This window comes from Pleurodeles waltl, chromosome 6 (assembly GCF_031143425.1).
Source record: "Pleurodeles waltl isolate 20211129_DDA chromosome 6, aPleWal1.hap1.20221129, whole genome shotgun sequence".
Lineage (NCBI taxonomy): Eukaryota > Metazoa > Chordata > Amphibia > Caudata > Salamandridae > Pleurodeles > Pleurodeles waltl.
In genome coordinates this window covers 883,969,121-883,993,228 of record NC_090445.1, presented here as the reverse complement: position 1 = coordinate 883,993,228, position 24,108 = coordinate 883,969,121, and the positions used below count along the sequence as shown (strand labels likewise).

Sequence of the window (24,108 nt, the reverse complement as noted above, 5' to 3'; positions counted from 1 at the left end):
AAAAATGAACTCCAGGCTGTAAGCTACTCTGAAGGAGTCTGGGAGCTACTGGTAGCTCGCGATCGACTGGATGGAGACACCCGCTGTACATGGTCTTGTGTTACGTTTGGAGATTCATTTTCATAACTATATGGCTAAATGGTGTGTGGTAAGGGCATTTTATGAAATTAGCTGTTATTGCAACTAAATTAGCAGAAACAACTAGTTTACGAGCACTTCAGCTTTGACGGGTAAAGAATGAGGTCTTTTATAGTTTAGAATGGCATGTTGTTACAACTAACCTGGGGAACTGTGGCATGAGATAAAGAATGGGCATTTTGCTATAAGCATTCCACCTCCAAGCGACCACTGCTGTACAAGAGCCTTCAAAGAAGATTTGTCCACATATATATGTGAAACGAGTGGGGTGATCTAGCCAGACTCCCATAACCAAGAATTCAAACGAAAACACCAAATTATTTTATTTTAAGCAGCACTTAACAGTGTGCGAACTGTGGTTAGCATTATACTTCAGACATTCTAGTTAAACAAAAAATATAGGGTCATTTATACATCGATGATCGATAGACAGGAATCTCATTTAACCAGAAACTAAAGGCAAAAAATAGCTTAGTAGTTCAGTGGGTTATAGCTCTTGCTGCACAGACCATGCACTATCTAAAAATGAGTGAAAAGAAATCTTGTGTCAAATTACATAACCTACGTATGATACACTAAACAATATCGATCATCCAAGAATACAAAGTTAAATGAAACATGATTGCGCTCTTTTAAAGAGCAGTGCTAAATCAAGGGATAAACCCAATAGCAAAATATTAATGCTGCTGGTCTTTAACTTCAAATTTAGCATTTTGTTGGGTACAACATAGCACACCTCAACATGGTTCTTGCATACATTTTTGTCTACACATTCACCACAAGCACCTGTAAGTAGTAATGGAGACAGTTGTTGCATGCTTTGACACAATTTTAACATTGTAACAGATGTAGTATAATGTGTTATAAAATATTTGCTCTACTCACATTTTATATTCAGTTTATTCTCAAATGGAGGCAATTTTTTTTATTTTTTTTTATTCACAAGGGTCAGTTTGACACTGCATTATTGTACATGCAAAAGGCCCTCACCTAAGTGAAACTAAAGTTTTATATTTTTTTCACACTACACATAGAAAATACTTTACTCCTTTGTCTACACCCCCACCAAATGTGTGGGTGTAGGGTGCTTCCCTCTCTCAACCCACAAAGAAAACAGATTTGTTCCTGCCACTGGGCAGGAGTACAGGGTGTGCAGCCAACAGTAGAGGCCTCAAGGTAGAGTCCGAATAGATGAATGCAGGAGAGCAATGCTTCAATTTATAGATTAATGTTTTCCCTAGTAGAACATGATAAAAAAATGAAATGACAGGGGGTCGCCCGTGGGCAGGGTGACCCCCTGTGGGGGCAATTTTTTTTTTTTTTTAGATGTTGTAGGGTTTCCCTGGGGGCCATTTTGGCCCCCAAGGAAACCATACAACAACTAAAAAAAAATATGTATATATCTATATATATCTATGTAGATAGATATATCTAGGTACATGGATATATCTATAGATATATCTATGTAGATATATATATATATATATATATATATATATATATATATAGGTAGATCTGTATCAAAGAGATTTATAAAGCGCGCTACTCACCTGTGAGGGTCTCAAGGCGCTGGGGTGGGGTGGGGGCGGGGGGAGGGAAAGGGGCTGGGAGGTTCACTGTTCAAAAAGCCAGGTTTTGAGGCCCTTCCTGAAAAGAAGTAGGTTTTGGGTCTTGCGAAGGTGGGTTGTGAGTGCGTTCCAGGTTTTGGGTGCAAGGTAGGAGAAGGATCTGCCCCCGGTGGTGGTGTGTTTGATGCGGGGGACAGAGGCGAGAGAGAGGTCAGCTGAGCGGACGTTTCGTGTGGGGGTGTGGAAGTTGACTCTCGTTGAGGTAGGCAGGGCCTGTGTTGTGGAGTGATTTGTGTGCGAGTATGAGGATCTTGAAGGTGATCCTTTTGTCAATGGGGAGCCAGTGGAGGGATTTGAGGTGTGGAGAGATGTGTTCGTGTCGGCGGAGGTCGAGGATGAGTCGTGCTGCTGAGTTCTGGATGCGTGTAGTTTGCGCTTGAGTTTTAGAGTGGTGCCGGCGTAGAGGGCGTTTCCGTAATCAAGTCTGCTGCTGATGAGTGCGTGAGTGACAGTTTTTCTGGTCTCTGTGGGGATCCATTTGAATGTTTTTCAGTATACGGAGTTTGTTGAAGCATGAGGAGGTAAGAGCGTTGATTTGTTGGGTCATCGAGAGGGAGGAGTCTAGGATGATGCGGAGGTTGCGTGCGTGGTTGGCGGGGGTGGGTGCAGGGCCTAGCGTGGTGGGACACCATGGGGGCGTCCCAGGTGTTTTTGTGTGGGCCAAAGAGGATTATTTCGGTTTTGCTTGAGTTGAGTTTCAGGTGGTTGGCTGTCATATATATATCACTTTTGTCAATATGTGTGTGGTTTCCCTGGGGGGAAAAGGGTCCGACTTGTCTAGTGGCAGTTTTAGTGCCATAAAGAAGCGCAGAAGGTTTATATGCCTACTGCAAAGAGCACATCTGTATTTTATGTAAATAGCTGAGTACATTAGTAAAGTCTATGGAGAGATGAAGGGCACTTTTGCTGGGTGGTAATGAGGGAATCCGAGGGAGGAGGGAGTGGGAGCACCAATAATGATTGTTGGACTGGGCGCAGGAGGTGCTAAAGACTGTGACGAATGGTATGTGACAAGGTGTTTTTTGAGTGTCTTGAAAGTACGTGCTGATTGAGGGAAGAAGCGCAGGTAAGGTGGCCTCTACTGTTGCACGTATCTCACACACACCATCGATTTTGTGACGGTCTACGTAGGCTAGTGTTTTAGAGCAACAGTTTAGCCAATAGCAGAGATGGCATCTTGATGGATGACTGCTGCCTGCACTCGGGTTATAGAGGACCGCTCTGACAAAGGATCAGAGACTGAGACATCAGATACTGAGACAGCATCTGAGGGATAGGATAATGGCGCAGACTCTGGGAGTGATTTTTCAGTCAGAGGAGTCCCATTCGAAAACTCCTCTTCCAGTACATTATGAGGGAGGTGATGAGGACAGTCCTGCTGTCCCTTCGCAAGCTGTTCGTGCAACTGGGTAATAGTGGGTTAGGCCAACCCAGAGAGCAGGTGAATGCGGCGGCAAGCAGAGAGAGAGTGCTCTCTTGGGAGCTCACCAATTTAGTTCAGCCCCAAATTCCACCACCCAAATCATATTGTGGAGACATCAAAATTGTCTATGGCAAAACAAACTGGTTTTGTAAGGCAGGCACCTGTGTTTTTGGTCCTGGATTCGGCGGCCATATAGAGAAACACACTAAACCCAAACATTTCTGGAAACTAGACATTCGGGGGAGTCCACAGAGGTGTGACTTGTGTGGATTCCCCAAAGTTTTCTTACCCAGAATACCCTGCAAAGCTGAAATGTTGAAAAAAAACTCTATTTTTCTCGCATTTCTGTCACACAAACTACAGGAATATGCTGGGATCCACAACATTCCTACCACCCAGTGACTCCTCACCCGTCCTGATAAAAACACTACCCCACTTGAGTGCCTACATCTAGTGCCTGTGTCAGGAATGGATCACCCCAGGGTCAACAGCTGCCTCACGTAAGGACCAACATTGACCGTTGTGTGATCTATTCCTGTCGCAGGCACCAGGCCTAACCACACAAGTGAGGTATCATATTTATCGGGAGACTTGGGGGAACGCTGGGTGGAAGGAAATTTGTGGCTCCTCTCAGATTCCAGAACTTTCTGTCACCGAAATGTGAGGAAAACGTGTTATTTTAGCCACATTTTGAGGTTTGCAAAGGATTCTGGGTAACAGAACCTGGTCCGAGCCCCACAAGTCACCTCATCTTGGATTCCCCTGGGTTTCTAGTTTTCAAAAATGTGCTGGTTTGCTAGGTTTCCCCAGGTGCCGGCTGAGCTAGAGGCCAAAATCCACAGGTAGGCACTGTTTTCTATGAAAAAATGTGATGTGTCCACGTTCTGTTTCGGGGCATTTCCTGTCGCGGGCGCTAGGCCTACCCACACAAGTGAGGTATCATTTTTATCGGGAGACTTCGGGGAACGCCGGGTGGAAGGAAATTTGTGGCTCCTCTCAGATTCCAGAACTTTGTCACCGAAATGTGAGGAAAACTTGTTTTTTTAGCCACTTTTTGAGGTTTGCAAAGGATTCTGGGTAACAGAACCTGGTCCGAGCCCCGCAAGTCACCCCTCCTTGGATTCCCCTAGGTCTCTAGTTTTCAGAAATGCACAGGTTTGGTAGGTTTCCCTATGTGCCGGCTGAGCTAGAGGCCAAAATCTACAGGTAGGCACTTTGGAAAAAACAGCTGTGTTTTCTATAAAAAAAATAGGATGTGTCCATGTTGTGTTTTGGGGCATTTCCTGTTGCGGGCACTAGGCCTACCCACACAAGTGAGGTATCATTTTTATCGGGAGACTTGGGGGAACATAGAATAGCAAAACAAGTGTTATTGCCCCTTATCTTTCTCTACATTTTTTCCTTCCAAATATAAGAGAGTGTGTCAAAAAAAAAAGACGTCTATTTGAGAAATGCCCTGCAATTCACATGCTAGTATGGGCACCTCGGAATTCAGCGATGTGCAAATAACCACTGCTCCTCAAAACCTTATCTTGATCCCATTTTGGAAATGCAAAGGTTTTCTTGATACCTCTTTTTCACTCTTCATATTTCAGCAAATGAATTGCTGTATACCCAGTATAGAATGAAAACCAACTGCAGGGTGCAGCTCATTTATTGGCTCTGGGTACCTAGGGTTCTTGATGAACCTACAAGCCCTTTATATCCCTGCAACCAGAAGAGTCCAGCAGACAAAACGGTATATTGCTTTCAGAAATCTGACATCGCAGGAAAAAGTTACAGAGTAAAACATAAAGAAAAATGGTTGTTGTTTTCAGCTCAATTTCAATATTTTTTTATTTCAGCTGTTATTTTCTGTAGGAAAACCTTGTAGGATCTACACAAATGACCCCTTGCTGAATTCAGAATTTTGTCTAGTTTTCAGAAATGTTTAGCATCCCGGGATCCAGCATTGGTTTCACACCCATTCCTGTCACTAACTGGAAGGAGGCTGAAAGCACCAAATATAGTAGAAATGGGGTATGTCCCAGTAAAATGCCAAATTTGTGTTGAAAAATTTGGTTTTCTGATTCAAGTCTGCCCGTTCCTGAAAGGTGGGAAGATAGTGATTTCAGCACCAGAAACCCTTTGTTGATGGCATTTTCAGGGAAAAAAACACAAGCCTTCTTCGGCAGCCCTTTTTTCCCATTTTTTGGGAAAAAACTAAATTTTCACTGTATTTTGGCTATTTTCTTGGTCTCCTCCAGGGGAAACCACCAACTCTGGGTACCATTAGAATCCCTAGGATGTTGGAAAAAAAGGACGCAAATTTGGCGTGGTTAGCTTATGTGGACAAAAAGTTATGAAGCCCTAAGAGCGAACTACCCCAAATAGCCAAAAAAGGGCTCAGCACTGGGGGGGGGGAAAGGCCCAGCAGCTAAGGGGTTAAAATAATCATAGCAGTGGAATAATTATAATCAAATAAAAATGAAATACATCACCAATTAATATATATATATATATATATATATATATATAGTGACGACATATTCATGCATACACAGAGCAAAGCTAGATTAAAAATGCATCACCATGGGACTTGAATCCAACATCATCCTTTGTCTGCAAACAAATGAGACAAAAAAGAGAACAACCCAGATGGGATTACTCTCTAGGCAAGGCGTCCATACCCAGAGATGAGTTCCTTCTCTCCCAGTTGCAAAGCCCCTCCCCCCACCTTATATACTTTAAACAAACTTAAGAGGAAGGTTCTAGAAACTCTCCTCCCTATGAGTAAGTTGTGAAATTCAAGAGCTGGCCTCAACAGAACAGTTTCGAAAAAACACGATAGAGAATGGCCAGATCTCACTGTATATTTCCAAGACCGAGCTGCGCCCTGCTCTACCATAAACTTTCCCAGCCTAGTACATACTCTTCTGTATTCCTGCCCATGTTATGTTTCCTTCCCAGGTGAGAAAAAGTGAAAAACACGTTAACAAGCTGTGTGTGGGAAAATACTTGTGCCACCAATGTGACGGCGTTTGAAGCTAAGCACAAAGTGGAGTCGGTGATCAAGATGGAGCCAGTGGTTAAATATAGATAGCATTACAGTAGCCTAGCACAAGGGAGAGAACCAGTAAATGTACAAGATAATTTCATGCCATCATAGACCAGAAGTCGCATCCTGCGCTATCATTTAACACAGCAGCACCTTCAAGGAATTTTAGTCCAGGGTCACCTTAATTCAATGAACTAGAGTAAAGTTCTGGGTAACAATGGTTTGTTGTATGTGATTAGGATAGGAATACAGTGGTTCTTGGTGACATGAAGTAATCTGGTAACTTTAACCACATACAGCAGACCAGCAATAACAGTAGTATAGACCACACAATCTCTGGAGAGTGAGGTTATCTTGGGATTTCATGCTTGATCCACTTTAAGATGGAGTTCCAGAGAGGCCAGTAGACTAACTTACTTGAAGCAAACACGAGGGCCTAATCTATTCTACAGGGCCATCTAAAGAAGAAGGAGTCAATAAAATTGAGTTCTTTATATTACTTTTCTTGAACAGGATCTATGACAATAATTATTAAAATGAAACAATACAAAGATTAAAATGAAGGATAAGAAATTGAATTCAGCACTACAAACAGATACTCACAGTCATTCCCTACACAAGAAGTCAAGATTAATGCCAGCAAGTTACTTTCAAGAAAGGGGTTAAGCTAGCACTATACAAAACAAAAGATGAGGAGCAGGTAAGGATGATCCCTGTCTTGGAGACCATAAAAGCCAATCAGAGGACTACACTACCCATGACATATATGGTCTATAGCTCTTCCCAAAGAATGAACTATCATTTCCAAAGCTTTGACAGGGGAAATTGAGCTTTGACTCCTCCTTCACTAATTTTTGTAGCACTTTCCTCAGTGAAAGGGCACTGAGGGGTCCGACAACTATACTCAAGAATAATCTGAGCATTACACACCACTCTTGTCGTGAAAATTGATATAGGAGACCCAAATGAATAGTCTATACATCCACAGAGTAGAAGCCAGCTGCTGTGACCTACTTGATGGGCAAAACTGATTAGTCTCCCCATCCATACAAGGGAGGGGCAAGGGTAATCAAACAACTATATTCATCATCCACAGGCTTAACCATATTTATGGATGAAGTGCTTCATGACATTCTGATTCCCTCAAAGACTTTCCAAGCAGCCCAGAAGCCTCTTAGAATCACATAGGGGCCTAACTACAAGGGTGGCAGTCAGGGCCCTCACTGTTGTGGCGGTACAACTGCTACATGAAAACCCTGGCGGTCAGACAGCCAGGGAACCGCCAGGATCCATAATCTCAGTGGCCTGGCAGTGGCGGAGATCATAATCCACAAGGGCAGCGCTGCATGCTTCACTGCCTTGCGGATAACAACATTATTCTCCGCCAGCCTTTTCATGACAGTAACACCGCCATGAAAAGGCTGGCGGAGAACAGGTGTGGGGCGACAGGGGGTGAGCCCTGCACTCCCCATGTACTTGGCATGGGCAGGGCAAGGGCACGCCATGCCCAGCACCGTTGCAATGTTCACGTTTTGCTTTGCAGACAGTGAACTTTGAAAGGGTGCTGGTGTACCCTGCAGACTACAGCATTGCCACCGGTTCGATTACAAGCCGGAGACAATGCGGTAGCCTGTTTGCCCACTAGGCCAGTGGGCAGAAACTGAGGTTTCTGCTCACCTACCTAGCAGGAAACTCTTAATTACTCTGGTGGGGTGGTCGCTACGAAGGCGGCCGCCACCCATTCAGGAGTTTGGCAGACAGGCTTTCCCGTCCGCCAAGCTTGAAATGAGGCCCCTTTGTGTCTGGTCCTGGAGGACTATGCCAGCACACCCTTTCCTCTTATGATACAGAGATATTATGTACCTAGTTAATCTTGAAACACTGCTTACCCTTGTTTAAACGTAATTTCCTGCCTTCTGGGCTCGCTGGGTGTATCTAGGACCCACACTATGCTCCACTCCTCATTTGTGGTCTACAACCTTTTCCTCTTCCTCCCTTGTTCAATGGATTTGGATGCACAAATGGCTTTATAAATGTGACTCTACCTGTCAAGTTTTCAGTTAAAAAATATATTTTTTCTATACCTTCCTGTGTTACAGGAAGGTATAGAAAGCCAGAGAAAGTACTAAACAAAATTCCAAACCAAAAAAAAAGCAGAGTTGATGGAAGGGGGGGGGTGTTAAAACAAGGCTATTTGTACAATTTCATAGAACAAATGGGTAAGAAAGCTGGTATTTTCAAACATGAGTATTATTAACTCATGCAATTCATGGTAATATGGAGGTGATTTAGATGTGTGTAAGGGGTACAAATGGAACAAGTTACAGAAGGCAGGACACCTTGGCAAATACCACTGCCCATGAAGAGAAGAAGGCCGGACTTTTATTTAAGAACAGTATCTACTTTACTCAATGCAAAGCATGCAAATGCAGACGAGCTCTCACATAACATTCACTCACTATTAACCTCAACTAATTTCAAAGAAATTCTCTGCAGCTAGCCAGGTTTGAGCTTTCTCATTACTGCTGTACCAAATATGTTTTGGTACGTAAACTAGATATGGTGACAACCCTCCTAATTAGACACTGTGTAATATAACTAGAGAACGTAGCAGCATCAAATTGGAAGCTAACACCTTTTGGGCAATAGGCAAACTGAACACAAAAAGATAAAAACAATGTCAAAGTAAAAAAGTAACTTTTGACTCCTGAAATTTTCAGGATGTGTGGAAATGTTATAGGCATCTATTTATCATTTGTGACACGACTATGGAATTGTTGTGAAGCATACAGTCATGTGTTAACATGATATCTAACAAACATGTTGTAGCTGGTGATGGACTAAAATCCAGTGGGTTTGGTTACAAAAAGAAACATAATTTGCAATTTGGAGTCCACAGTCATGAAAGGATAGTTTTTGCATTTTGTGTCACAGTAGATCTCTTTGCTAGGAGTTATTTTCCATGTTAGAGACAGAACATCTTTGGTTGACAAGATCCAATATGAATACTTAAGCTGATTTATAAACAAGCCCTCTCCATTCTTCTCCTGTTGATTGACTAAATGGCTTTAATTGGAGTGGCATAGTGTGGAGTCGCACAGAGAGGCATACATGGAATGGCATAGAGTAGAGTAGAGTAGACTGGTGTAGTGTTGTGAGGACCTTTTGGACCCTAATTGGCCCCCCTGATTTTAGTTTCATTTTATATGTTATGCTTTTTAGCTGCACAGCTTTCAGCAATTACATTTTACGCACATTTCTTACATGATATTCTTCTAGCAATATGTGGTGCAGGTTATTTGTTTAGTGAGCCTTTGCACGACATGTAATAAATACTTTCTGTGGAACGCTAAAAACATTGTACAACATATCCTAGTTCTTGTGTTGCCCATTCAATCAATCAATGCATTTATAGAGCGCGCTACTCACCAGAGAGGGTCTCAAGGCGCTGGGGAGGGGGGGGGGGGGGTGGGGTGGGTTACTGCTGCTCGAAAAGCCATGTCTTGAGGCGCTTCCTGAAGGCGAGATGGTCTTGGGTAGTTCTTAGGTGTGCGGGGAGGGAGTTCCATGCTTTGGCTGCCAGGTAGGTGAAGGATTTTCCTCCTGCGGTGGTTCTGCAGATACGTGGTCACGGTGGCGAGGGCGAGGCTGGCTGAGCGAAGCTGACGGGTGGGCGTGTAGAACGAGAGGCGGCTGTGGAGGTATTCGGGGCCCATGTTGTGGAGAGCTTTGTGTGCGTGGGTGAGGAGCCTGAAGGTGATCCTCTTGTTGACGGGGAGCCAGTGCAGGTGTTTCAGGTGGGCGGATATGTGGCTGTGGATGTCGAGGATGAGGCGTGCGGAGGCGTTCTGTATGCGTTGAAGACGTTTCTGTAGCTTTGCGGTGGTCCCTGCGTATAGGGTGTTTCTGTAGTCCAGACGGCTTGTGATGAGGGCATGAGTAACTGTCTTTCTGGTTTAGGCAGGGATCCATCGGAAGATGTTTCGGAGCATGCGTAGGGTGTTGAAGCATGATGACGAGACGGCGTTGACTTGCTTGGTCATAGTGAGGAGGGGGTCCAGGATGAATCCGAGGTTGCGTGTGTGGTCTGAGGGGGTTGGTGCGGTGCCCAGATCCGTGGGCCACCAGTTGTCCCAGGCGGAAGGGGATTGTCCGAGGATGAGGACCTCAGTCTTGTCTGAGTTCAGCTTTAGGCGGCTGAGCTTCATCCATTCCGCGACGTCTTTCATTCCTTCCTTTAGGTTGATTTTGGCGGTGGTTGGGTCTTTGGTGAGGGAGAGTATCAGCTGGGTGTCGTCGGTGTAGGAGATGATGTTGATGTTGTGTTTGCGTGCGATGTCGGCGAGGGGGCTCATGTAGATATTGAAGAGGGTTGGGCTGAGCGAGGAACCTTGGGGTACGCCGCAGATGATCTCAGTGGGTTCTGAGCGGAAGGGCGGGAGGTAGACTCTTTGGGTTCTGTCGGAGAGGAACGAGATGATCCAGTCAAGGGCCTGTCCTAGGATTCCAGTGGAGCGGAGGCGGGTTATTAGGGTGCGATGGCACACGGTGTCGAAGGCAGCCGAGAGGTCCAGAGTTCTGATGTCGTCGGTGACTGCGATGAGGGCGGTTTCTGTGCTGTGGTTGGCCCAAAATCCTGATTGGGAAGGGTCGAGCGAGTTGTTAGCTTCAAGAAAATTGGCCAGCTGCTTGTTGACGGTCTTCTCGATAACCTTGGCCGGGAAGGGGAGAAGAGAGATGGGGCGGAAGGTCTTCAGGTCATTGGGGTCAGCCGTGGGGTTTTTTCAGGAGGGCGTTGACTTCCGCGTGTTTCCAGCTCTCGGGGAAGGTGGCAGATGAGAACGAGCTGTTGATGATGCTCCGGAGATAGGGGTCGATGATGGAGTCGGCTTTGTTGAAGATGAGATGGGGGCACGGGTCTGAGGGGGAGCCGGAGTGGATGGTGCTCATGGTGATTCTGGTCTCCTCAGAGCTGATGGGGGTCCAGGCGTTGAGTGTAGTGGTGGGGGCTGTTGGTTCGGTGGTGGGCGGCGGGGTCTGGGGTCCGAAGCTGTCGTGTAGGTCTGCGATCTTTCGGTGGAAGAACGTAGCGAGGGAGTTTCAGAGTTCTTGTGAGGGCGTGATGACGTTGGAGCTGGCGCTGGGGTTGGAGAGCTCTTTGACGATGTTGAAGAGTTCTTTGCTGTTGTGGGTGTTGTTGTCTAGTCGCTCTTTGAATGATGTCCTTTTGGTGGAGCGGATCAGCTGGTGGTGTTCACAGGTGGCGATCTTGAGGGCTGACATGTTTTCTGTGGTGCGTTCTCTGTGCCAGGTTTTTTCGAGGGTACGGCAGGATTTCTTGGATTCTTTGAGGGCGTCCGTGAACCACGGGGGTTTCCTGATGCTGGTCCCGCTTGGGTGGCTTTTAAGTGGAGCAAGGTTTTTGGCACAGTTGGTGATCCACTGTGTGAGGCTGAGGGCTGCGTTGTTGGCGTCAGTGGTGATGGCTGGTGGGTTTTGGTTCAGTGTTGAGAGGAGCTGCTCTGTGGAGATTTTGCTCCAGTGTCTGCGGGGGATGTGTTGTGTGCGATGGTGGTGGGTCTCCCGTTTGAAGGTGAAGTGGACGCATCTGTGGTAGGTCCAGTGTAGTTCAGAGGAGTGGCTGAAGGATATGTGGTTGCTGGCGGAGAAGATGGGCTCGAGCATGTGGCCAGCGGTGTGGGTGGGGGTGTTCACCAGTTGCTTGAGTCCGAGGTTGGCGAGCAGGGTGGCGGTGTTGTTGTTTTTCTCCAGGTTGAAGTTCAGGTCCCCGAGGAGGATGTAGTCTGGTGAGGCTAGGGCGTGTGGGCTGATGAAATCTGTGATGGTTTCGCTGAATTGGGCACGTGGGCCCGGGGGCCTGTAGACAAGAGTTCCTCTGAGGGTGGTTCTGGGGTCGGTGTGGATCTGGAAGTGTACGTGTTCGGCGCCGAGGGGGGTGTCTTCGGTGGTGGTTGTGATGTTGATGAGTTCCTGTAGATGATGGCGATTCCTCCACCGGTTTGGTTGATGCGGTCCTTCCGGGCGATCTTGTAGCCGTCGGGGATAGCTATGGCGATGTCAGGCGCCGAGGAGGCGTTCATCCAGGTTTCTGTGATGAAGGCGACGTCTGGTGCAGTTGTGTCCAGGAGGTCCCATAGTTCGATGGCGTGCTTGTGGACGGAGCGTGTGTTGAGGAGGTTCCATTTGAGGTGGTTGTTGGTGCGAGGGCCAGTGGGAGATCTGCAGACTCGGTGGAATGTGTACTTGCAGGCTTGACAGGTGAAGGGTTCATGAGTACGTTTAGGGCTGGCTTGGTAGCAGGTGGCTGTTCGTCCACGGTTGAGGGCGTTGAGGGAGGTGGCGTCTTATCTTAGTCAGGTGTTTTGAGCGCAGTGGGGGCCAGGGGTTCTGGCGCTGGGCGCGGTCCAGGCGCGGACGGGCACAGACGGGCTTGCCTATGGCGCACCAGCGGCGCGGCCACGCAGCGGCCGCCATACGAGGGAAGGGGGGGGGGGGGAGGAGAGGTCAGCTGGGAGGCGGGAGGGAGGACAGCAAATGGGAGCGGGGGCGGGCCGCACGGGTGGCAGCGGCGGGGAAAAGCGGGAAAGCGCACAGCACGAGAAAAAGAAACAGTGGAAAGCAAAGAGCAAAAGAGAAATGGCAGGAAACAGTGGAAAGCAAAGAGCAAAAGAGAAATGGCAGGAAACAGTGGAAAGCAAAGAGCAAAAGAGAAAAGGCAAGAAACAGTTGAAGGTCAAGAGAAGAACCTGAAATATTAAAACTGATGCTGGTCGCCTGTTTATTCAGGAGGTGGTTTGTCAGTGTTGTTGCCTTAATTTTCTAGAGGTTATTTCTCAGTCTTGTGGCGTGGAGGTGCACAGTTCAGACTCCTGCGTTCACTGAATTGTCCTTCAGAGCTTCTTCCAACGTCTGTCAATTTATGTTCAGGGTCCTCAGTCTATGATTGCACTGATGTTCTAACGCCTAGATCCAGCATTGCATCAAGACTGTGCTTCCAACACAGTATGGGTTTATTATATAAACGGTGCACTGACCCGGAAGGGACAGAGGACACTCAAGCTACGACCATCCAGGGATGGATGCTGTGCTTGACATGCAGCTCTGCTGGTGCTAATCTACCATCTGCAGAGAGAATTACCATCTACACCACAGGCCAACTCCTGACACTGTCTTCAGGTATAGGGCTGATCCTGTAGATCGGGCCAGACAGAAGAGTGAACCCACTATCCCTAAAGCGAAGTCTTAGGGTTAGGTAGGAACCTTTAGCACTTCTAGATCCCATTTATCATGATTGGAGTATTCATTGTCTTCACAATGTTTATCATTAATTCATTCTGGTTACTTCGCTCCGTTTCATCTGCCTAATTATCGCAGCTCATTCTCTTTATGCAAGATTACAATAAACATGCTGAAAACTCAAATATTAAAAAGTACGCTGAAATCTGTTTCCACTGCTTCCCTGGGGAGTCAGAGTGTCACGTTCAGGTCCTCGTGATCACCTTCCACCTTAGAAGGTTTATGGGTTCGGGTAAGGCACTGCGAGCTAGCTAGGAATTGGACCAATGCTTTCTGATGGAATGGACGGACTTAGTCTCCCACATTCTGAAGTTCTGCTGCCCTAAATACGCAGTTCTATTATCTTAGTAGGAACCAAATAACAATAGAGTGCATTGGTGTAGAGTGCTGCAAAGTATGGTGGTGTAGAGTGCAATGGCTTTGAATTCAGTGGCGTACAATGCAGCAACGTAGAATGCAGTGGTCTAGATTAGACTGCAGTGGTGCAGCGTAGAGTGGCCTAGAGTGCAGTGGCGCAGAGTAGAGTGCAGTGGCATAGAGTGGTGCAAAGTGGAGTGGCAGAGTTTAGTGATGCAGAGGGGAGTGGCGCAGAGCACAGTAGCATAGAGTGTAGTGGCTTAGAGTGCAGAGTAGAGTTGAGTGGCATAGAGTGCTGTGGCCTGGAGTGGTGCAGAATATAGTGCTGTAGCGCAGAGTGGAGTGGTGGATACTGCAGTGTTGCAAAGTAGAGAGTCAGGTTGCAGTGGTGTGGAGTAGAGAGGCGTAAAGAGTGGTGGTGTAGAGCACAGTGATGCAGAGTCACTGTCAGACTGCATTGGTTAAGAGTGCAGTGATTAAGCGTAGAATAGCATAGAGTGCAGTGGCATAGAGTGGAGTGGCCTAGAGTACATTGTTTCAGATTAGAGTAAAGTGGCGTACAGAGGAGTGGTACAGGGTAGAGTGGAGTTGCGCACAGTGGCTTATTAATGACGTGCAGTGGCAAAATGTGCTTTGGTGCAAAGTAGATTAGAGTGACAAACATTGAATTGGCATAGAGTTGAGTGTTATAGATTAAAGTGCACTGACAGAATGCAATGTTGCAGATTGGCGTAGAGTGAGAATTGTACAGAGTAGATTGGTGTGGCCAAGACTGGAGTGGTTTAGAGTGCAGTGGGGAGGAGTGAAGTGGTGTAGAGAGGAATGGCGAAGTGTGCATTGGCAGAGTACAGTAGTACAGGGGAGAGTAGAGAGGAACAGCATGAAGTGGAGTAGAATGCAGTGGCGTAGAGTGGAGTGCAGTTGATAGAGTGGTGCAGAGTAGAGAGGAGTGGTGGAGTGGAGTATTCATGGTGTGGTACACACTGCGATTACAGACAACACATTTTCAATTGAAATGACCATTGCATTTGCACAGACAGTGTTTTAATAATAAAACTATACAGAAACTGATTCGCGCTGCAAAACTATACAGTGCACAGACAATGGTTGGAAATTGCATTATATAGTGTAATGGTTTGTTTTGGTCATAATAAAGTATTTGTTTCCAACACACTACAGAAATAACATAAATATTGCTCTATTTGTGTTCCTAAGTCGGATATATTCTGAAATACTTACACAGCTCATTTAAACGTTGTTGTGTTCTAGAACAAAATAAATCTTTCCTACCCCCAGAATCCAGGAAGAGGGTCACATAAAACCTCTCACTTTGAATTCAGAGAAAGAAAAGTAAACAAGCGCCCTGGAAGACAGCACATGACAATTCACCTCAGTGTTTGAATGCACAGCAAATGTGACGAGAAAAGAACAAGATTTACAGGCCTGGTTACAGAAAGGAGCACTGCAGGATACTGTAAATAAGGTTTGAGCAGGGGAAGGTACGAATTCAAGACGGAAAGCCTAAATGTAAATAAAGCCAGCCAATGGTAAGCAAGAAAATGTGAGTTACAGACTGCAAAGCCAATGGCAAGCAATGGTAAGCATGCATTCCTAGGTCACCTTTCTGAATGCCCCACAAGATGTCTCTAGGAAGCCAGACAGCTGCACTGTCAACAGATGGTGTAGCTGTAGTCACACTCAAATAAACTAACTCTTGTATATTAAAATGGTGTTTTCCTCCAGTGATTTGGCCTTTTCTATACCTCATCTCGTCATTCTGGCACATTTAGTTTCATGGCTATCACTTTTTTATGTTTCACTATTCTTTACTGATTTTCATTAAAAAAAAAAAATAATAATTACAGAAGCACATCATCAGTCTACTCCACCACCACCCTTTGCCTTAACACCCCTCAACCTTCAGTTGCCCATTTACTCTTTAAATGCTGGGCCCAGGTTGATGTAACTATTTCTAATTTCCTTTCCAAAGTCAGTCTTTGTTCCCAGACCTAGTTTTTGCCACTCAGTCCAGCTGTGGTTAAGAATGTCTTTTTTTATTCCTTGAAGATGTTCAACATCCATCGACAACATGGAACTACAGTACCTACATTCCCTTGCCATATAGTTGATTATTGGCATCCATGGTTTCCGAAAGCATGGTCTCTCCCTTCTCACTGGAAAGGATAGTGTCTGCACCACCAATACTCACCAACACTTTTGAGACCACTACATCTGTTGTTATTATCGGTGTGTCTCAACATGTTAGTAGTATCTGCTTTTCTACCAGAAACAAGTGGGACAGAAGGTTGCCTTTGCTTTTGTGTAGTGTGTAGACTGACTCTGCCAATGTGCACTGAAGGATCACCTTTAGATATCAACCAATAAAAAGATCTCTTTTCAAAACATTGAGTCGCTGGTCAGGACCACAGCATATTTGTCAGAGTCCAATCATTTCTACTGCACCTCTGGGATCTGGATGGGTCTACCTTGTGTAATTTGGTTGGGGGTGTAAAAATGTTTCTCCGCTCCGCACTCTGACCAATACAGCCATCATGTCTTCCATCAACTACAGAGCACCCTCTGACCCCTGCCCTAACCATCTTTTCAACCTCTGAACCTACCCAATCGCTACGGAACGCAACTCGGACAAAACAGAAGAACTGATCATTGGGAAGAACACTTCTGCTTGGGACTACAGCTGGTGGCCAGTCTAACTCTGACCAACACCCACACCTACAGACCATGCTCTCAACATTAGAATCATCCTTGACAGTCAACTAACCATGAAACGCCAAATCAATGCAGTCGTCTCCTCCTGCTCCTAAACCCTTTGCATGCTTTGCAGAATCTTCAGCGCGATCCCAATCAACACCAGAAAGACTGTCACGCAGGCTCTTGTCACAGACGCCTTGGCTACGGCAACGCTCTCTACACCAAATCTCCACCCAGCTGCTCAGAAGACTTCAGACAATACAGAACACTGCAGTCAGATTCATCCTAGACCTCGCCAAACGGACCCACATCACCTTCCCCCATCTCAGAAACCTCCACTGGCTCCCCATTCAGAAAAGATGCCCATTCAAGATCCTCAAGCATGCCTACAAAGCACTACACAATCGAGGACCATCAACTGAACTTCCACCTGCTCGCAAGACATCTGCGCTCCTCTTTACTCACCCTCATGCACATTCCACATTCCTCCCCCCCCCCCCCCCATCCCCATCCGTCACAGCCACATTGGGAGTGCTCCTTCTCCTGCATAACCACCAATACCTGGAACTACCTGCCCCTACACCTCGACACCCTCCCTGGTGGACTTAAGGAACAAACTCAAGACCTGGCTTTTCGGCACCCTCAACACCTAGATACCCCTATGGATGACAGTGTTGTGCTTTATAAATGATGACTGTTTGATGGATTGTGGAGGTCACAAAATTATTTGCTCTCATCATAATACCTTCCTATTAATCGTCTGGGTGTATACGCAATTCCTTCCTCCATGCTGCCTGAGACAGCAGTTGCCTCTCCATCTCTGCTCCAGTGAGAATCTGTATGGGTCTGTATGGTGAAGATTGCATTTTATGAAGTCTCCGCTAAGGAGAAACCTCTCAAAGTGGGTCAGTTGCCTAGCCAGTCCGTCCTTAACTGGAGGATGCATAACCCAATGTCTTACTTACTGTTAATAGAAATGTTTTTTTAGCCTTTAGTCATTCTATGATTGCAGGAAGTACTTCATTATTTCCATCTGAAACTTATCCAGATTCCAGAGGTATCATCACTCTCTCTAGGCCCTAAAACTCAAACGGTTCACTTCTGGGGTAAAGTCTGGAGTATCCCACATCAGAGTGAATGGAGATGGGAAAAACATCAGGCCTCTTCTGCACCCTAGCTTGTCCAATGTTCTTATTGTTATCTTTGTAATAGGGGATGTGTAGAGCTGAGTTTCAAAATGTTTTTTTCTGCAACCTGGCACACTTCCATAAGGGTCTGCTGATCAGGTTGGGACAAACAAGAACCCATCTCCATCAGTTTCTCTTTTGGTCCACTGTCAAAAATTCTAGCTGTGCTGCCTGCTAGAAGCCACATAGGGCAGGCATTCCCACACCTCCCTCTTTAGGTCCCAGCTTTGTCTCCTGCATTTTTCTCCCTTCTTCTCTTGACATAAATATTTCTGGCACAACAGTTGCGGCTTTTTATTTTCTTCTTTCGTAATACAAGGGTTAAGGGCCTGAAAACCACGTAGTATTCTCCAGACAAAACTCTGTTGAATAGCACGCTAGAGATTACTTGTATTCCACTATTTAGGCTCATCATGTCTTTCAACAACTAATCCTGAATGAGACTCTATAAATTTGAATTCAATTGAGCCAATTCAGAAACAACCCTAGTAGCCTTTGGCTGCAAACTAGACCACTTTTTTAGACATATCTATGACAAAAACGAATAAAGTATTAGATCTCTTGAGGTCCATGGTCCTAGGCTCAGGACTAACTTGAATCGTAAACTATGGGCAGAACCAAACCACCTGAGATTCAGAGAACTACTGAAAACAAGTTGTTTGTGTTAGCATTTGACCGAGTGCATGTGACAAAATAGACATCATTGGGAGAAAGTTGGAAGAGGGAGGGAGTGGATATCCTCCCTTCCATCCGGTTACACTGCTGCTATTTCTGTGATTCTCTAGCCTCTGCCGTTTTTATTCTACCACATTCTTGCTGTATGATTACTTTGCTGCTTTATTTCAAACCTTGATTAAATAAGTGATTACCATCTCAGCTTAAAACTTGTCTTGAAGCTCTCCTATTAATCTCAAATAAATCGAGCTTTTCAAAACTTCATCTATTAGTGTAACGGGATATGGCCAATTTTGTCTTTTGGAAACCGGGGTATAGGAAGCTCATCACTGCGAGTTACTGATGATGTGCCATAAAACACTGAAATGATTAATGCACATTTCAAAGAACTTTGGAAAGATGGCAGTACTCTCATATGCCAATCGGCCTTGTTGCCATCAAGAGGTGTGCTATTTCAAGCCCGATCCTTTAAAGGTTTGCCTGTAGTATGCATGTACCAGCCCCACTGCTGGAAGTCTGACCGTCGAGCCAGCTGCCTCATTCTCAAAAGGTGTGTGAGAACCAACACACCTGACAGCCCATCTCACAAAGAGCACTTTCGCAGTGTACTGGCCCACACTTACAAGAGGAGGAAATGATGTGCTGCAACTTGCACTGTAGAAATCTCTCAGCAGGTTTAAAGCCCAGCGGTTTGGCTATTTAGGTGCTACCCCAAGTTAAGCCCACGCAGACCTGACATTTTCCTTATGTCATCCACCTGCCAGTACCCAGTTAAGCCTTGCCACAACTGAACAATAGTATCACCATTCTGGTCACCGAAGAAAAAAAAATATTAAATAGCAAGTGGGCCCCAACATTGCTTACACTTGAACAGTCTTACTCACTTGCTGGCAGAATTGTTTTTTTGTTTTTTTGTTATAAATCCGATGTCCTGCTTTCACGGAAGGGTGCACAAGGCTTTGCTACGCAGGATAAACCAAGGGATCCCGTTACTGTGAGGCACATCTAAATGCACACATTAGTCATCATAAAGTATCCGAGGTAAACCTCTGGATCTTTTGCCCCTGTCACTTGTATTAAAATCACCCTTTTGTGATCCTAGGTAGGGTCTCAGGAGCTCCCCTCGAAATCTTCCTCCCTCGCAATGCGATCCACTTAGGCCAATTACTATACTTAATAAAAAATAGATGATTGTCTCTGGCATAACAGTAGAAACAACTTCTCTAGAAAGATAATTTCACAGAGCGCAGACAAGCCAAATTTGGCAGGAAAGAGACACTCACAATTGTTTGCCAACCTACCACTGGCTATGTAACAATAACGTCTGGCACATCCTGCCTATGCACTGCATTGCCGCACTTGCCAATGTTCTGGAAGGAACTGGAAAAACACACCTTTTAATACAACTCCTAAATGAATGACGTCTCCTACTCATCGTTTCTAGACAGATCCTCCAAAAACACAGCATTCTATGCATCAATTATGCACCAACCCTACTCACCTCTGCAGATACTGAGACCATTTCCAGAGGCGCCATGGTTTCACTGCCTGCAATGCATCTGCATTGCTCTAACATCTACTGAATGGCCTCTATAATGACAGTTAATATAAAATGCGGTGCACAGCGCTTCGAGTGGTGAACACGACTAGACTGAAAGTGCAAAATACATAAATAAGAATGCAAAAACCAAGGTGCAGTTCATTCCATTGTTACGTGTATGCAAAGCACACATAACCTTGAGAGATTTGCATGTGGGGTCTACTCCAGATAGCGCAATCCAGGCATGCTGGATTAAGACGCACTGCGAATGTCCTTTGCGAACCGCATTAGGCAAGTTTAGTATGGAGGTTAAATGCTGCCTGAAAAAAAAAAAATCAGTAAAACATATAAGATCAAAGGCACTGCTGATGATAAAGATGTTTCCAGCAAGAAAATCATTACTCACTTCTCAAACTGCCGGTCTTTAATGGCAGATAAACTCCAGCGATGCCATTCAACAGCAGCAACAAGGAAGAGGATCAAGACCACCAAAGCTAGCACCAAAGTGAGTAGTCGCTGCCGGGAAAAGAGGCTCGCTGAGGGCAAGGTACACGACCATGACCCAGGAAACAAGCAAGAAAGAGTAATTCTAGAAGAAATACAAAAACAAGAATTACAGAACTGAACCACAACTACCTATCTATTTGGCATCTGACCCAACACCACTTGAATGCCGAGGTGCCCTAGAATTGACATTGTTTTTTTCCAGTTGTGCCCCTCAACTTCTTTTTTTGCTACAAAACTGGAATTTGTCCTGTTGGCCTCTCTTAAATACAGTGCATTGTCTCCCTGCTGGCCTGTGCCCCCCAGACGTCCCTTCCATTCAAAGAAGTTCTCACTCTAGGAACCTCCCAAAACACTCCCATCCCAAGACCCTGCTTTGCCTCAGTCTCACTCACACAAAGGAATCTCATGTAGTCCTGCTCACCTGTGCCATCGCCTCATAAAGCATGCTTCCATCCTTTCCGGGCACAGTATTAAAGCCGCTCACACCGCTTACTAACTCCTGCCCCTCACAGCCAAGTGCTGGAATCGTTCAATACCATTACACTTTTTTCAGTAGCGACACCTCTTAAAAGGAGCCCCTAGCCTACGTCAAGGCGGAACTGAAGAACAGAACCTTTTTCACTTGTCAGACGTACGCTAGTAGTGCAGGGCTACCGGATGGTCATACAAATGTCCAGTGCCACAGACGTAGTACCCTCTAGCCTCAAAAGCTCTCCCGTGTGGAAGAGAAACCACTAAGCATAGGCCATGTTCAAGCTGTTAAGCGTATAACTCTTGGTTAGTGCTTTGGATACCTTTCAATCAGTGGCTGCTCAAATTTCGTCTGGCACATTAATGTGTGTTTGCGCTCTTACGTTAATGAGGTTTATCCATCAGATGCTTTTTTATGATAAGCACTGCAGACCAAGACTTTTACAGTCAAAGCGGAGACCAAACAATTTGGTACTGGGCTCCCAAAACTGTCATAAATCACAATTGGTGATTGGTAGCAACTCTCTAACCTCCTCTACTGAGGAGTCTGTCTGGAGAACTGAATAAAGTACACTGTCCCCTTCTAATTGTGCCTTGGGCAAACTCTTGGCACACCAGCTACAAAGGCAAAAGTGAAGCATCATAGCTTCTGTCACACATCAATCCAAATCTGAATTTTTGCTCTAGGTAAGATGTGAGCCTTCTATCTTTGCCGACATGGCAGTGGGTATCAGAATGTTCCCATCCAGAAATTAGTTTTTTTATTTGGGGATTGGGAGAGGGAAGGACGAGGGCAGATGTATTGACGTCAAACTGCGATACCACTTCTAAAGACTGCCTGAAAAACCTGTCTGCAAAAACAACCACCCTCATCCTTAAGAGTGGTCATTCAACAGAGAGCACCCAGAAATGTACAACCAGGATGGAGAATATAAACAAAACCTGCTAAATACAACAAAAAATGCTTGCACTTGGAAAAGTGCATTTAAGGGGTGAGAGACTGGAGGAATGCCACAATGATGCATAGTTTTTGTACAAATGCACCAACCTATACCTTTGCCCTTGCAGTTGGTGGTGGTGGGGGTAGCATCCAATTCATGTAAGTGAAAGAGTCGGGCTTGAAGAGTAATAATAAAAAGTCAAATTTACGAAAAGGAATTTTTTTTAAACGTGATGGAAGTTAATTCAGAAGAAAAGTGCTTCTAGAGGCAGAGTTCACAAAGTGATACAGGGAGAATAAGAAACTAGAAGCTCAAGAAAAGAACTACAAAATAAACTTCCACAGATCGGTAAACATGCGAAACACTAGCAACACGCATTACAGAAACGGACAGAAAAGAGACCGAGATAACAGCGTACTATAGCAACACATCTCCATTACTCAATATTACCCTCCAGATGAAACCACCTTAAAAGCCTCTTTGCCTCGCAGCTCAGTACAACGCCTTCTATAAAACACATGTGCACCTGTAAGGCAGTGTGTTTCTGTACATACATTCACTTTACTTTTCCACATTTAGAAACATGCAACCTACCTGGCCATAAAACCCTCTGCTCCTCTGCTGTTTTCAGCGAAAGCGTGCCACGTGTCACCTCCTAGTCCAGCTCCAATGAGGCGGCGTCATAGAGGTACGCATTTCTTCCCTCTGCAAGCCCGGCAGTCTCTAGATAACAGGTAAATCCAAAGTTTACCTTCGTTGTTCAAACCATTACCGCACCATCCTGTTCTGATATCTCTACACTTAACAGACACGTCGGATAACTGACTACCGACGAACAACATGATTATGAGATGCAAATTACATCAGTTAATACTCCAAAAAATAGTGGTTCCCAACCTTTTGACTTCTGTGGACCCCCATTTTATCATTACTGGAACCCGGGGACCCCCACTGAATCATTATTGGAATCTGGGGACCCCCCCCCAATGAGTCATTGGGGACCTAAACTGTTCATATAATTTAATTTTCTGAGCAATCGCGGACCCCCTGAGAAGGATTCGCGGACCCCCAGGGGTCCCCGGACCACGGTTGGGAACCACTGCTCCAAAACGTTCACCCTGGTCTCGTGTGGCCGTTTGAAGCCCACCTCTCTTGACTTTGAAGTCTCAGTCAGAAATAGAACGAAGCATCTGTGGAAGTTTACACACCTGCAGCCAATGAAAATGGCAGGTTCACCCTGCAAGCACACTTTCACCAGCTGGAGCAGCCCTAATTCATTTTTGAATGTTATCGGTTCCATGTCCCCCTGCAAGGATTAAGGTGCCCACATGTCCCACATCTCGCAAGTCCAGGAATCGTCCACGAAAGGACTTAACAATGGCTCTGAATCTTTCAGAGCAATGCCAATAATTTAAAGAGCTTTATCTATGCAACCATAAAAAACGTTGGTTTGCCAAATGTATAATTGTCATTTTTATGGGTTTGTTTTCACATTATTTTCATCTATGCTGCTTTTATGTTACATATGTTTTTATTTAACGATTCCTTCTTGTAGCACACTCGCTAAACTGCTTTTTGAAATTCTGCATACCACTGGCTTCTCCACTTTCACTATCAGCCCAGTCAGTGTATTTCAACGTTGGTCCAAACCATGTCAGTTTGAAGAAACCAAAATACCACCGCTGGGAGCTGTGGCGGTCCAAAAGTCCTATAAACAGCAGGCATAGGCGCTGGGAGAAGGGGTGCTCGAGTACTCCCAGAAATAACCATGCTGGCGTTTAAAACGTGAATTATCAATAAGGATGTCTTTAAATTGCCCCTCTATCATGTTAAATTTACTGTACATCCAAAGACAGAGGTAAAATGTAAGGCTGTAGAGAAATTGCTGATTAATCGTTGAACATGGAGACTGAGGTTTAGTTTTTATTCTCTAACAAAGTGAGAGGATTTTGTAAACTATGTGAAAGGAAAATGTGTATGATGTAATTTCTTTTTAACACAACACAGTTTAAATACTGCACAGGCCTTACAACTAATTCAAACTATAACAGCATTTAAGAAAGCACAAATTAAAGCACTTTTTTTTTTATTTCTTCTGAAGCGTGATGGAGATTTTGTAATAGGATCAAAGCAAACCAAGACACTTAGTGATGTGCAATCGATAATTATTAGCTG

General features: G+C 45.2%; 1 protein-coding gene across 1 annotated transcript in view; it reads right to left on the bottom strand.

Annotated features, from left to right (window-relative positions):
- Positions 1–24,108, bottom strand: part of ENTPD7 (ectonucleoside triphosphate diphosphohydrolase 7) — a 244,708-nt gene that overhangs the window by 202,743 nt on the left and 17,857 nt on the right. The window contains exons 2-3 of the mRNA XM_069239671.1: positions 22,528–22,656; positions 20,421–20,603 (exon numbers count right to left, since the gene is read on the bottom strand). Of these exons, the coding sequence (XP_069095772.1) occupies positions 20,421–20,603; positions 22,528–22,535 (191 nt within the window). The 5' untranslated portion in view covers positions 22,536–22,656. The remainder of the gene's footprint in view (positions 1–20,420; positions 20,604–22,527; positions 22,657–24,108) is intronic.